Source organism: Hyla sarda, chromosome 3 (assembly GCF_029499605.1).
Source record: "Hyla sarda isolate aHylSar1 chromosome 3, aHylSar1.hap1, whole genome shotgun sequence".
NCBI classification, from domain to species: domain Eukaryota; kingdom Metazoa; phylum Chordata; class Amphibia; order Anura; family Hylidae; genus Hyla; species Hyla sarda.
This window is the reverse complement of record NC_079191.1, coordinates 261,175,184-261,190,809: the sequence shown is the minus strand read 5'-3', so window position 1 is coordinate 261,190,809 and position 15,626 is coordinate 261,175,184. Positions and strand designations below refer to the sequence as shown.

The following is a 15,626-nucleotide window of genomic DNA, read 5'->3' as shown; positions in this document are numbered from 1 at the left end:
GAAGCAAGGTCGGACGTAGCAGAAGGTCGGGGCAGGCAGCAAGGATCGTAGTCAGGGGCAACGGCAGGAGGTCTGGAACACAGGCTAGGAACATACAAGGGAACGCTTTCACTGGCACAATGGCAACAAGATCCGGCGAGGGAGTGCAGGGGAAGTGAGGTATACATAGGGAGTGCACAGGTGAACACACTGATTAGAACCACTGCGCCAATCAGCGGCGCAGTGGCCCTTTAAATCGCAGAGACCCGGCACGCGCGCGCCCTAGGGAGCGGGGCCGCGCGCGCCGGGACAGGACCGACGGAGAGCGAGTCAGGTACGGGAGCCGGGGTGCGCATCGCGAGCGGGCTCCACCCGTATCGCGAATCGCATCCCGGCTGGAGGCGGTATCGCAGCGCACCCGGTCAGTGGATCTGACCGGGGCGCTGCGGGAGCGAGAGTGTAGCGAGCGCTCCGGGGAGGAGCGGGGACCCGGAGCGCTCGGCGTAACAGTACCCCCCCCTTGGGTCTCCCCCTCTTCTTGGAGCCTGAGAACCTGAGGACCAGACTTTTATCTAGGATATTGTCCTCAGGTTCCCAGGATCTCTCTTCAGGACCACAGCCCTCCCAGTCAACCAAAAAGAAGGTTTTTCCTCTGATCTTTTTGGAGGCCAGTATCTCCTTTACAGGAAAGATGTCTGAAGAACCGGAGACAGGAGTGGGAGAGATAAGTTTAGGAGAGAAACGGTTGATGATGAGTGGTTTAAGAAGAGAAATGTGAAAGGCATTAGGAATACGAAGAGAAGGAGGGAGAAGAAGTTTATAAGAGACAGGATTAATCTGGCACAAAATTTTGAAAGGACCAAGATAGCGTGGTCCCAATTTGTAGCTGGGAACACGGAAGCGGACATATTTAGCGGAGAGCCATACCTTGTCTCCGGGAGAAAAAATGGGGGGAGCTCTTCTTTTCTTATCAGCAAACTTCTTCATGCGTGATGAAGCCTGTAAGAGAGAATTTTGGGTCTCTTTCCATATGGTGGAAAGATCACGAGTTATTTCATCCACAGCGGGCAAACCAGAGGGCAAGGGAGTAGGGAGGGGGGGAAGAGGGTGACGGCCGTACACCACGAAAAATGGGGATTTGGAAGAAGATTCCGAAACTCTGAAGTTATACGAGAATTCGGCCCATGGTAGAAGATCTGCCCAGTCATCCTGGCGGGAGGAAACAAAATGCCGTAAATAATCACCCAGGACCTGGTTAATTCTTTCTACTTGCCCATTGGATTGAGGATGATAAGCAGAAGAAAAGTTTAATTTAATCTTGAGTTGTTTACAGAGAGCCCTCCAGAATTTTGACACGAATTGGACGCCTCTATCCGAGACGATCTGCGTGGGCAACCCGTGAAGACGAAAAATGTGTACAAAAAATTGTTTTGCCAACTGAGGCGCAGAAGGAAGACCAGGAAGAGGGATGAAATGTGCCATCTTGGAGAATCGATCAACGACCACCCAAACAACAGTGTTGCCACGGGATGAGGGTAAGTCTGTAATAAAGTCCATACCAATCAGAGACCAAGGCTGTTCGGGGACAGGCAGAGGATGAAGAAGACCAGCGGGCTTCTGGCGAGGAGTCTTATCCCGGGCACAGACAGTACAGGCCCGCACAAAATCAACAACATCCGTCTCCAGAGTCGGCCACCAATAGAAACGAGAGATGAGTTGCACGGATTTCTTGATGCCCGCATGGCCTGCGAGATGGGAGGAGTGACCCCATTTGAGGATTCCGAGGCATTGGCGTGGAGTGACGAAGGTCTTCCCTGGAGGAGTTTGCCTGATGGAGGCTGGAGAAGTGGAGATCAGGCAGTCAGGAGGAATGATGTGTTGCGGAGAGAGCTCTACTTCCGAGGCATCCGAGGAACGAGAGAGAGCATCGGCCCTGATGTTCTTATCGGCAGGCCGAAAGTGAATTTCAAAATTAAACCGGGCAAAGAACAGAGACCACCTGGCCTGGCGAGGATTCAGCCGTTGGGCAGACTGGAGATAGGAGAGATTTTTGTGATCGGTGTAAATAATAACTGGAAATCTTGATCCCTCCAGCAGATGCCTCCATTCCTCAAGTGCTAATTTAATGGCTAGTAGCTCTCGATCCCCGATGGAGTAGTTCCTCTCCGCCGGAGAGAAGGTCCTAGAAAAAAAACCACAAGTAACAGCATGCCCGGAAGAATTTTTTTGTAGAAGGACCGCTCCCGCTCCTACTGAGGAGGCATCTACCTCCAATAGGAAGGGTTTAGATGGGTCAGGTCTGGAGAGCACGGGAGCAGAAGAAAAGGCAGACTTGAGCTGTTTAAAGGCATCTTCCGCTTGAGGAGGCCATGACTTAGGATTGGCATTCTTTTTGGTTAAAGCCACGATAGGAGCCACAATGGTGGAAAAATGTGGAATAAATTGTCTGTAATAATTGGCGAACCCCAAAAAACGTTGGATAGCACGGAGTCCGGAGGGGCGTGGCCAATCTAAGACGGCAGAGAGTTTGTCTGGATCCATTTGTAGTCCCTGGCCAGAGACCAAGTATCCTAGGAAAGGAAGAGATTGACATTCAAACAGACATTTCTCCATCTTGGCATAAAGTTGATTGTCACGAAGTCTCTGAAGAACCATGCGGACATGCTGGCGGTGTTCTTCTAGGTTGGCAGAAAAAATCAGGATATCGTCCAGATACACAACAACACAGGAATATAAGAGATCACGAAAAATTTCATTAACAAAGTCTTGGAAGACGGCAGGGGCGTTGCACAGGCCAAAGGGCATGACCAGATACTCAAAGTGTCCATCTCTAGTGTTAAATGCCGTTTTCCATTCATCCCCCTCTCTGATGCGGATGAGATTATAAGCACCTCTTAAGTCCAGTTTGGTAAAGATGTGGGCACCTTGGAGGCGATCAAAGAGTTCAGAGATAAGAGGTAGAGGGTAGCGGTTCTTTACCGTGATTTTGTTAAGACCGCGGTAGTCAATGCAAGGGCGTAGGGAGCCATCTTTTTTGGACACAAAGAAAAATCCGGCTCCGGCAGGAGAGGAGGATTTGCGGATAAAGCCCTTTTTTAAATTTTCCTGGATGTACTCAGACATAGCAAGAGTCTCTGGGGCGGACAGAGGATAAATTCTGCCCCGGGGTGGAGTAGTGCCCGGGAGGAGGTCAATAGGACAGTCATAAGGCCTGTGAGGAGGAAGAGTCTCAGCTTGTTTTTTGCAAAACACATCAGCAAAGTCCATATAGGCCTTAGGGAGACCGGTTACAGGGGGAACCACAGGATCACGGCAGGGAGTACTGGTAACCGGTTTAAGGCAGTCCTTGAAACAAGAGGTAGTAGATGCTGTAGCATCACGGTCAGTTGAGACAGCTGGTGGCCTTGTTGCGCTATCTGTTGTGACTGCTGGGCGACCACCGTGGTGAGGTCGGCGACAACTGGCAGAGGAACTTCAGCGGGATCCATGGCCGGATCTACTGTCACGATGCCGGCTGGCAGGAGGTAGATCCTCTGTGCCAGAGAGGGATTGGCGTGGACCGTGCTAGTGGACCGGTTCTAAGTCACTACTGGTGTTCACCAGAGCTCGCCGCAAAGCGGGATGTACTTGCTGCGGCGGTAGTGACCAGGTCGTATCCACTAGCAACGGCTCAACCTCTCTGACTGCTGAAGATAGGCGCGGTACAAGGGAGTAGACAGAAGCAAGGTCGGACGTAGCAGAAGGTCGGGGCAGGCAGCAAGGATCGTAGTCAGGGGCAACGGCAGGAGGTCTGGAACACAGGCTAGGAACATACAAGGGAACGCTTTCACTGGCACAATGGCAACAAGATCCGGCGAGGGAGTGCAGGGGAAGTGAGGTATACATAGGGAGTGCACAGGTGAACACACTGATTAGAACCACTGCGCCAATCAGCGGCGCAGTGGCCCTTTAAATCGCAGAGACCCGGCGCGCGCGCCCTAGGGAGCGGGGCCGCGCGCGCCGGGACAGGACCGACGGAGAGCGAGTCAGGTACGGGAGCCGGGGTGCGCATCGCGAGCGGGCGCCACCCGTATCGCGAATCGCATCCCGGCTGGAGGCGGTATCGCAGCGCACCCGGTCAGTGGATCTGACCGGGGCGCTGCGGGAGCGAGAGTGTAGCGAGCGCTCCGGGGAGGAGCGGGGACCCGGAGCGCTCGGCGTAACAAGCAGTTAGACAGAAAACTTCAGAAGCTAATAACTATTGGAGGGATTAAGATTTTTTAATAGATGTAATTTACAAATCTGTTTAACTTTCCGGAGCCAGTTGATATATATAAGAAAAGGTTTTGCCAGGAATACCCCTTTAACTAAACTTAAGGAAAGGGTGGGCACATATGAATATCACAAAATCAGTTTCAGGTGAATAGGGGTTGTAGCATATTCATAGTATTCTGCAAGCCCCTTGTGCATGTACCCTACGGATAGTTTTATGCCCTGAACCAGTCTATAATAACAATATCATAAGACGTAACAATTAGCAAACAGCTATTTTCTACTTGCTTTCTTATAATGCCACTATTGTTTCAAATTGTATAACTTTTCACAATATAATGATGAATTGTCTTTATTTTTCATGTCTCTCTATATTAAAACAGTACAGTATACAAATTTCTTTAACATATTCTTCAAAACCAACTATTTTGTATGATAAAAAAAAAAATCTAGAGATAATGTAAAGGACAATTCAAGAAGCATACCTGACAAACAGAGGTCTGGGCATCACACATATCACTGTGCCCATTGCACTGACAGGGTACACATGTCCCAAGAGTAGGGCCAGGCCTCCTACCCGGGGAAGCGGGAGCCATCCTGTAGAATCCAGGAGCACACGACTAAAAGAAAGTGAAGGAAAATATAAGCAGAACTACAGATGACACTTAAACATTTACCATGTTTATAGTTTATACTGGGAACAGTAGAAGCATTGTTGACACAAAGACCAGTATGGCCAAGCAGCATGTTGTCTTTCCGGCTTTTAAAGAGGACCTGTCAGGTCCATGGAGCATTGCACACCAGCATCAGGACAAGTGGGGAAAACAGCTTCCCAATGCTGCATAGAGGTAAAAAAAAGACCTTTGAATATGGCGTGCTGTGACTGATAGATATCCAGTCACAGGGGAGGGAAAACAGTGGTTTATCAGCATTTCATGACTTGCTTTAAATGTTGGCACCAAGTATATTGTGTGAGATAATAATTGTTGTGAATTAGGAACACAAACAGTGTTGCCCATTCTTTTAATAGGTCATAGAATAATAATAATAATACAATACCTCACATGAAAGCCCGTAGTATCCTATTGGGCATTCACATTTCTCAATCAGGTTGGCCCTTGGACTCATGGTGAAAGAAGTGCCTTCTTCTGCTACTTCCAGAAATACTTCAGAAATTCTACAGTTCGCCAAAAAAAAAAAAGTTAATTATTGAAAATGTATCTAGTAGTAAACAAAATAAAATACTAACTACCGTTAAAACAAAAAATTAATTTGTAATCTACTACAAGGGATTATCTATTAATATAATGCACAGAAAAAAATACAAAATAAAGCATTTTCCCATATAGATTTATCAAAACCTGTGCAGAGGAAAAGTTGAGCAGTTGCTCATAGGAAGCAATCAGATTGCTTATTTTATTCTTCAGAGGCCTTATTTTTATTTTTTCTTAATAAAATAGACCTAATCTGATTGGTTGCTATGGGCAACTGCTCAACTTTTCATCTGCACAGATTTTGATGAATTCCCCCCTATATATTTTGTAATGCCTATGCATTACAATCAAAAGAAACAGCATTTCACATGTGGTCTCACTAGAGCTCTATATAGTAGAATTAGTTATTAGTTATACCTCTAGCTATACAGCCAAACATTTGACTTGCTTTCCCTACTTCCTGGCTGCTCAATTGACATATCTTGAGACTGTCAGAAATCGTAAAATATTCACTAGAAAATATGCCCTTTCTATTGCTATTGGTTGATTTTTTTTTTTTTTGGGTGTCTTGGAGATTACACTAGATATTGTGTTAATATTCTCATACAATCTGTCATCATGGATATTGGTCACCAGTGTTTGCCCTCCAGCTCCTGCCTAGTGCCACTGTGAAGTATTAACTTCCTTCCGTACCCCAACAGGTATGCATAAAAGAAATAAATGGCTTAATAATGTTTGTAGCACAATTAATACATGAGTAACCATTGTGAGTTAACATTCTTTACTCAAGGGAGGAATAGACATGGTAGCCCACAGTGACTTCATATGGAACATGGGAGTTTTGTCATAATAATGCAATAATATAAGTTCCATTACATTAAAGTGTGGAAATGAAAGGGGTATTCTGGGCAAAAATATTTTATCCCCTATCCAAAGGATAGGGGATAAGGTGTCTTATCGCAGTGGGCTCACTGCTGAGACCCCTGTGATCTCCCTGCAGCACCCGCATTCTATGCGGGTGCTGAATCTCCAGTTTCGGAAACCTCCAGGTTTCTGGGACTGGGGACTAGAGATGAGCGAACTTACAGTAAATTTCGATTCGTCACAAACTTCTCAGCTCGGTGCTTGCTGACTTTTCCTGCATAAATTAGTTCAGCTTTCAGGTGCTCCGGTGGGCTGGAAAAGGTGGATACAGTCCTAGGAAAGAGTCTCCTAGGACTGTATCCACCTTTTCCAGCCCACGGGAGCACCTGAATGCTGAACTAATTTATGCAGGAAAAGACATCAACTGCCGAGCCGAGAAGTTCGTGACGAATCAAATTTACTGTAAGTTCGCTCATCTCTACTGGGGACGTGATGTCATGCCATGCCCCCTCCATTCATGCCTATGGGAGGGGGCGTGACGGCCATCACGCCCCCTCCCATAGACATGAATGGAGGAGGTGTGGCATGACGTCACGTCCTTAGTCCCGGAAACCTGGAGGTTTCCGAAACTGGAGATTCTACTCCCGCATAGAATGCGGGTGCTGCAGGGAGATCACGGGGGTCTCAGCAGCGAGCCCCCCGCGATCAGACACCTTTTCCCCTATCCTTTGGATAGGGGATAAAATATTTTTGCACGGAATATCCCTTTAAGTATTGAAATTCATACTTTATGGTGACCTTACTCTTTATCAAAATTGTCTTAACATGCTAAAATATGCATGAAGCCTGGATGTAAGTTATATTCATATATATTCATATTCAAAATGGAAAATGAATAGCATAACCATGAGTAATAAATTACTCTTTTACATTGTAGGGTCTATCTGTATGTTTTTTTCTTCTTTGGTTATCGAGGCCTTTTGTAAGTAAAGTCAAGGGAATATGTCCAAGATTTGAAAGTTTCCTTGAGAAAGAATAGAAAAAGCCACATACACATAGTCTTTGTTTGCAATCTCTTTGTATCGTACTATACTGCACACACCGCAAGGAGTTTTGAGCTTTGGGATTGATCAATACGATCTACACGAAATGACTGAACATGTCAAGGACAGTAGGACAATGGAGTATGTTCGGGGAAAGTAGCTGGGGAATAGGGGAAGTAATAGCAAGAGTTGACTAGTCATTAACATGGTCACTTGATAGTTATCCGTTTTCTATTCTCTTAAGGCACCTTGGATTGGTCAGACATTATATCAACGTATTAAGATTTTGTTCTGCAATTGACCTGACATCAAAAGGCTTTTGATTCCTAATGCACCTTTCAAGTCGTATGGGAGCAATGCTTAAAGACAAAGCTGCACATATAAATATTTATTCAGAACAGTGCAGCAGTTTTCTGAAACAAGTCTCTGTGCATTTAATGGAAAAATCTCTTTCTATCATCTTCAGGACTTAGAAAATACTTTGTGTACCACAGACTATTTACAACCAGAGATGCAAATTTACATAATAATAAACTTTGGGAGCACAGAGCTACTTGTTGCTTGTCTGAGAGGCTTTCTGGAAGCAAGTTACAACTTGCTAGCTGCACGGCTCGAGTCTTTGGGGATTGAACCTAACTAGTTCCCAATCACTGCTTAAGATTTTTAAATAATTTGAAGTAAAATGAAGAGCATATTTGAAATCCAGGCTGATGTAATTTATTATGGCTTTATGTGCGCTTCAAAAACAATGCACCATCTTGGAATTATATTGAGACACAAATAAGAATGATAGATAGGATGAAAAGCTCAATACTTGTATGAATACATAAATCACCAGCATAGTTATGGCTGGAAAAAAAACAGATTTCTGCATTCTGTGATTAATATAACATTTGTGCTGATTTATTCTTCAGTGCAATGCGTTTTATTGCTTTGTGCTAGTGTTCGGAGAAGTCGTTCCAATTTATCCAAGAATCACCACTCCCTTGTGTCACTTGTGTTGCTTAATATTCATCATTTCCAACAATACCTTTTGTGCGAGGTGTTATTATATACACTTAGTTATCAAACTCCGGCAAGAGGACTGTGCCCCTGCAGTGAAAATAAATAGATGCCTTGGAACTTCTAGAATACTTGTTAAATGATGACTATTACTATAAAGCATTCAAGACTGTTATGTTAGAGAAGATTCAAGGATACAAATCACGTTGAATAGGACACATTTTTTAAGCAGTGACATACTCTGTAGTTATAAGAGGTGTAGACATTAAAGTTGTACCCAGTCACTGCCTCTACATTACTGATCAGTAGTATGATAAGGACTTAGGATACCAGGAGCTTTACGCTCTGCCTTTGTTTTTTTTAACATTAGTTGACTAGTACCATCAGTGTATAAGAATGTATGAACTGTTACAGTGTTCTCCCAAGTAAAAATAAGTGTAACCAAGTGTAACAAGTAGGTATTGTAAACCAGGACCATAACTGTAAGATAAACCGGTTTAGAAGCCCCACAATGTGCCAGTTGTGGTAGTTTTTTCTAGCACTTGTATGACCCACAGGGACTGACAATGGAATTGTGGCATGTTAAAGTGGTCTAACATGTCATAATTTAATGGCATATGACTAGAATATGTTATTAGTTTATGATCACTGTGGGTCAACTTTAGGGATTCCCACTGGTTGTAAGATTAAACACCAGTGTTGTGTTCTATTCTAAGTTTTTTTCCTGCAAGGTGATGCTCCCAGCTACACAGGTATGCAGGGAAATTTAGCAGGCCCAATTTACTAAATTCTGTGATACTACACTTACCTGCATTGCTGGGTAGCCTGTGGCTACTGTACAGTGAAAAAAAGTAGGATTCAGCTGTATTCCAGCACTGTAACTCCCTTATTTTCACAATTTGAGGGGGTCATGGAGATTGATATGTCATAGATTTTCCTAGTGATATCCCATCACTTTATGAGATGGGAATACCTCTGTAAAGGTAGGGTCACACGTGCCGTAATTGCTGCTGTGTATTTTCCTACCCATGAAAGGAAATCTGTCATTAGTGTCACCTGTACTAACCTGTTGGTACAGACAGGTAGTGCAGGTAACACTGATGACAATGATACTTACCTAGTCCTGTTCAGTGCTGCGGTTCTTCTGCAATTTTCTGCCTTATATTCTGCTCCGGGCCCAACTTGGAGCATGTGTAGAGCTTAGTGACATCACCACTGCTATTCTCTGCTGGGTCCAAACAGCGGTGACATCACTTAGCCTCACCCATTCTCAAAGTCGGCCCTGAAAAGAAGATACAGTGGAACAATGTGGAAAAACCACAGCATGGAGCTAGACCAGGTAATTATTGTTGTCATCAGTGTAACCTGCATTACCTGTCCGTACCGGAGAGCTAAGTGCAGGTGACACTGATGACAGATTTTATTTAATGTCAATGAGATGCAAAATCAGCTGCATATTTTGATACCCATTGACTTCAAGGGGAAGGAAAATAAGCAGCAAAATACTGCACATGTGACCATATCCTAAATGTGTTATTTTTTTATGACAGTGTAGAAAAGAACTGAATGGTTGAAAAACTGATGGTTGAAAATATTGTAAATTGAGATCATTGTAACCCAATGCACCACTGTACTTTGTATACCGTACTTGCTGACACCCATTTTGTTAGTGGGTGGGTATTCCTATTTCTAACATTTACTGCATATCCATGCATATTCCCGTATATATGTTGAGAATGAGAGTCTCCAATCCCCGCCCAACTTGCCAAGGCAGTCGATGCTATAAGGCGGAAAATTAGTGGATAAGTGGCTGTGAGAGGTGTTGCTTGTAGCTTCTATGCCCCAATGCAAAATCTGTAGCAGGGCCCCATATGCCACTTATATTTCTGGTCTCTATTAGGGCAAATGTGCTTTGGGGCCCCCTTAGCACCAGGGCTCCGGTGCAACTGCTACCTCTGCTACCTCTATAGCTACGCCCCTGGGAGCTGTTTATTGTGCATCTCTCTCTATTCTATTCCATTACAGAAAAAGCTAAGCAAGCTCTTCATTCTTTCCCTACCTAGAGGAAAATAAACCCAACAGGTTGTCATAGGGGATGCCTATTTTCATTTGTAGTAAGTATTTGGAGAGTAAGATTTTTGCATTGGGTACAAATTATGACACTGCAAACAGCAAGTTTAAAATACATAATATAGTAACAAGGTATTCACTAGTATACAGTTATCTGTATAAAGTGTTATATATGGAACTATCTACAATTGTGGTGACACATGATATGAAATTATGTTCTTAAGAACAAAGACATATATTACCTGGTTTGTCTCAATACTCTCCCATACGATGCCTTTATTAGAATGTAATGTATGTCATATAAAACATCCATGAAGTCTTCACGGCTAACAGATCCTCCATCCATATGTTTCCATTCAAACTGCAACACACAAGAAAAATGTATATTTTTTTTTATTTAACGATCACTATATTTCCTATAAAATCCAGAAAACACTTTTAATGGGAAACAATACCTCTGTCATCTCAATGTCATGTCTAGTCAGTTGGCCATTTTGAGGGTCTGGCACGTTCCGTACAATAATTCTGTGGTTTGTGCGGGGACCACCTCTAATAACAACTTGGGGCTCATAGGCTGATGGTCCAGTTTCTTCTCGAGCTTCAAAATATATTGTGTATTTTAGCTTTCCTCCATATGCTGTTAGCTTTAAAATAAAATAAAAAATATATTTTGTGAGATTATTACAAATAAGGATAATATAAAAAATGATATCACATTGTTCAAGTGTCCCTGTCACTTTTTAAACTTTTTTGACAAGTCACACAAATTAAATGTTTTAGGGTAGGGTCACACAGAATGGATTTGCTGTGTATTTTACACTGGGGATCCACCGATGATGGACCCTACAGTGTGCCTCCAGCTGTGCCAATCTGCCGCTACAAGTAGACATACAGTATTTTTTGAGTTTCTGCGTGCGTGTGCAGTGTACTCGCACACATCATTGCTGCTCTTGGCCAAGCTCAGAGAGAAGATTGCAATGTCTACAAGTACACTGCGCATGTGCCAGTGACTGCCAGATTGCTGTGTGTCTGCTTGTAGTGGCGGATTGCTGCTACAAGCAGGCAGGCACTGCTGGAGGCACACTGTAGGGTCCGTCATCTGCGGATGCACAGCGTAAAATATGCTGCAGATCTGTTCCGTGTGAACCTACCTTTAATCAGGGTCAGGGTCTTCAAATCCCCTCTAATTATTAGATAGAGCAGGAGGCTTGAAATTTTATTGCAGTTTTATACATCCTTCTTTTATATTTCCTACTTCTGGCTTTGAAAAAAAAACTATTAACATTTTTCAAAACTGTATGTGTGCTTCCATTTTAAGAATAAAATCTCATATATGCAGTTTTTGTGGCATATATGAATCACAGGTAGAAATGGAATAAAAAAAAATTTGATAAATATGAAAGAAAGACAAATGTTTTATTTTCCTGTTGATAAAATGTAGACTGACAGCACTTACCGTATATACTCGAGTATAAGCCGACCCGAGTATAAGCCGAGACCCCTAATTTCAACCCAAAATCCCAGGAAAAGTTATTGACTCGAGTATAAGCCTAGGGTGGGAAATACCTCATCCCCCCCTGTCATCATCCAGACCCGTCATTAACATCCTCATCATCATCCCCTTGTCATCATCCCACACATCCCCCCTTCATCATCCCCTTATCATCCCACACATCCCCCCTTCATCATGCCCTTGTCATCATCCCACACATCCCCTTATCATCCCACACATCCCCCCTTCATCATCCCCTTGTCATCATCCCACACATCCCACACATCCCCTTATCATCCCACACATCCCCCCTTCATCATCCCCTTGTCATCATCCCACACATCCCCTTATCATCCCACACATCCCCCCTTCATCATCCCCTTGTAATCATCCCACACCCCCCCCTTCATCATCCCCACCCCCCTTCATCATCCCCACACCCCCCCCCCCCCCCTTCATCATCCTCTTCTCATCATTCGCCCTCAGTGGTCTTCAACCTGCGGACCTCCAGAGGTTTCAAAACTACAACTCCCAGCAAGCCCGGGCAGCCATCGGCTGTCCAGGCTTGCTGGGAGTTGTAGTTTTGAAACCTCCGGAGGTCCGCAGGTTGAAGACCACTGCGGCCTTCAACATCATCCAGCCCCCTCTCACCCCCTTTAGTTCTGAGTACTCACCTCCGCTCGGCGCTGGTCCGGTCCTGCAGGGCTGTCCGGTGAGGAGGTGGTCCGGTGAGGAGGTGGTCCGGGCTGCTATCTTCACCGGGGGCGCCTCTTCTCCGCGCTTCCGGCCCGGAATAGAGGCGTTGCCTTGACAATGACGCAGAAGTACGTTGGCAATGAACGCACCTCTGCGTCGTTGTCACGGCAACGTGACTATTCTGAGGCCGGGCCCGAAGCGCTTAGAAGAGGCCTCCCCGGTGAAGATAGCAGCCCGGAACCAGTATCCCACCGGACCACCTCCTCTCCGGACAGTCCTGCAGGACCGGACCAGCGCCGAGCGGAGGTGAGTACTCAGAACTAAAGGGGGTGAGAGGGGGCTGGATGATGTTGAAGGCCGCAGTGGTCTTCAACCTGCGGACCTCCGGAGGTTTCAAAACTACAACTCCCAGCAAGCCCGGACAGCCGATGGCTGCCCGGGCTTGCTGGGAGATGTAGTTTTGAAACCTCTGGAAGTCCGCAGGTTGAAGACCACTGCGGGTGGGGGAGTTCACTCGAGTATAAGCCGAGGGGGGTGTTTTCAGCACGAAAAATCGTGCTGAAAAACTCGGCTTATACTCGAGTATATACGGTATTTATATTCTTTATTTAGGTGACTTTTCAGCTAATCCCCAGGCCTTTATCATTGTGCTGTGATTGGCCAAAACATTGTGTAACTACAGAAAATTATACATAATAAGTGAGTGTGCTCCTTTATGTTTTTCATCACCATTGCTGTACCACTGGGATTTGGACTGCAGCCACTGGGTTTGTGTACCACAATGCTACAATTACTTCTGTAAGACCTGGATGTGTTGTTCATCTCTATTATTCCTTCTCTATTCTATATTCATTCCTGGCATGGTTTCTAAAAACAGCATTAAAATCTGCAAAGAAAACTGCTACAGAAGTGCAAGGCTTTTTTTTTTTTAGACTTTTATACTGATCTATGGGGGTAAAACTCCTGGAACCCACAATGATCAGCTGACTGAAGGTCATGTCACTTTGGTAAGGGCCAGGTTTAGTACTGTGAATAGCATTTAGCTGCAATACTAGGAATAGCTGTTGCTAAATTTATAGAGTTGTGCCTGGTAAACAAGGAATGAGACTTTTAACCCGTCCAGGACTAAAGGAGTACAAGTACGCCCTTGCGTCCTGGGACTTAAAGACCGAGGGCATAACTGTACACCCTTGCGTCCTGGGACTTAAGGACTGAGGGCGTACCTGTACGCCCTGAACATTTCCATTCACTGATAGTTGCCAGTAACTAAAATCATTCAGAAGGCATCCCGTGCAAACCCCTGGGGGGTCCTGAGACCCCCCATGTTGGCAAATGCCGCAAATCGCCGGTTAATTCAGATTCGGCCGGTCAATTCAACTCCGTTGACCCGGAAAAAAAGGGTGATTGATGCTGTCCGAGACAGCAGCAATCACCCTTTACCAGCAGGATCGAGGTGACACTGATGCCACCTTACAATCGTCCTGATTTATCGGCCGGTATAGAATCAGGACTCCTGCTGGCGGTATCACTAACTGCACCCGCTCTGCCCCTTTACTTTGTCAAGGTCTACGAGACGAAACGTGCATTGGGGCGGGCAGCAGCGGTCATCGATATGGGTAAGCAATTTACTACTTGCACTTTATGTTATTCAATGCACCTTATAGGAGATGTGGTGGTCTAATGTATACTTATTGCATCCATCTTAGGCTATGGGGCATTAGGGCATTGTTATTATGATAGACTTATCCCCATCGAATATTGAGTTATGGCTAGTCTGCTGATGCATTGTTTTTAAAATTCTTGTTTTTTCCTGCATTATAATATTCAATAACATTTTTATTCAGTAGTTATTGCTCCGTTGTTTTGTTTATATTCTATAGTTTTGGAGCTATACTGTAGCACAATTACTTAGACCCCCACGCCCTGATCTTTTGTTAGCTATGTAGCTAGAGACACACAATATGGGGATTGTAACAGTGGACGTGTTTTTCTGTATACTCACCCCTACGTAACTAGGGGTAAAGTGAGCCTTAACATTCCACAGATGTTTTTTTTTTTTTTACTAAAATGCTTACCCCAAATTTTTCATTTTCACAAGGGGTAATAAGAAAAAAAAACTACAAAATTTGTAACACTATTTCTCTTGAGTAAAGGAATACCCCATTTGTGGATTTTAAGTGCTCTGCAGGTGAACTACAATGCTCATAAAAGTAGGAGCGCCATTGGGCTTTTGAAGAGAGAATTTGACTGGAATGGAAGGCCATGTGTGTTTACAAAGACCCAGAACATTGGGCCCCCCACATGTGACTCCATTTCGGAAACTTCATCCCTCACGGACTGTAATAAGGGGTACAGTGAGCATTTACATCCCACAGGTGTTTGACAGATTTTTTGAACAGAAAAATTAAATTTTTCATTTGCACAGCCCACTCTTCCAAAGATCTGTCAAATGCCAGTGGGTTGTAAATACTCACTGCACCCTTTATTAAATTCAGTGGGGGTGTAGTTTCCAAAATAGGGTCACATGTTGGGTGGATCCACTGTTCTGGCATCACGGGGGCTCTGTAAGCACAGATGGCCACCGACTTCTATTCCAACCAAATTCTCTCTCCAAAAGCTCAATGGCGCTCCTTCTTTTCTGAGCCCTGTGGTGCTCCTGCAGAGCACTTTGCATCCACATATGGGCCATTTCCATACTCAGAGGAAGTAGGCAAATCCACATATGAGGTATTTGCTTACTTGAGAGGGTGTTATAGGCTCAATATACCCCTTGTTAAATTCCCTGAGAGGTGTAGTTTCCCAAATAGTGTGCCATGTGGTTTTTATTTTGATGCTCTGGCACCATGGGAGCTTCCTAAATGCAATATGCCCCCCCCCCCTCCAAAAAATATAAACATTTCAGCAGAATTCTCTCTCTAAAATCCCATTGTCGCTCATTCCCTTCTGAGCCCTGCAGTGTGCTCTGCTTTACTTTACATCCACCTATGAGGTATTTCCTTACTCGAGAGAAATTAG

At 44.6% G+C, this 15,626-nt stretch overlaps 1 protein-coding gene across 2 annotated transcripts in view; it reads right to left on the bottom strand.

The window, feature by feature from the left end:
• The window catches only part of LAMA2 (laminin subunit alpha 2), a 943,701-nt gene that overhangs the window by 247,313 nt on the left and 680,762 nt on the right, over window positions 1–15,626 (bottom strand). For both annotated transcript variants that reach the window (XM_056566521.1, XM_056566522.1), the window contains 4 exons: window positions 10,879–11,067; window positions 10,666–10,784; window positions 5,290–5,407; window positions 4,716–4,850 (listed from right to left, as the gene is read on the bottom strand). In XM_056566521.1, coding sequence (XP_056422496.1) covers window positions 4,716–4,850; window positions 5,290–5,407; window positions 10,666–10,784; window positions 10,879–11,067 — 561 coding nt within the window. The remainder of the gene's footprint in view (window positions 1–4,715; window positions 4,851–5,289; window positions 5,408–10,665; window positions 10,785–10,878; window positions 11,068–15,626) is intronic.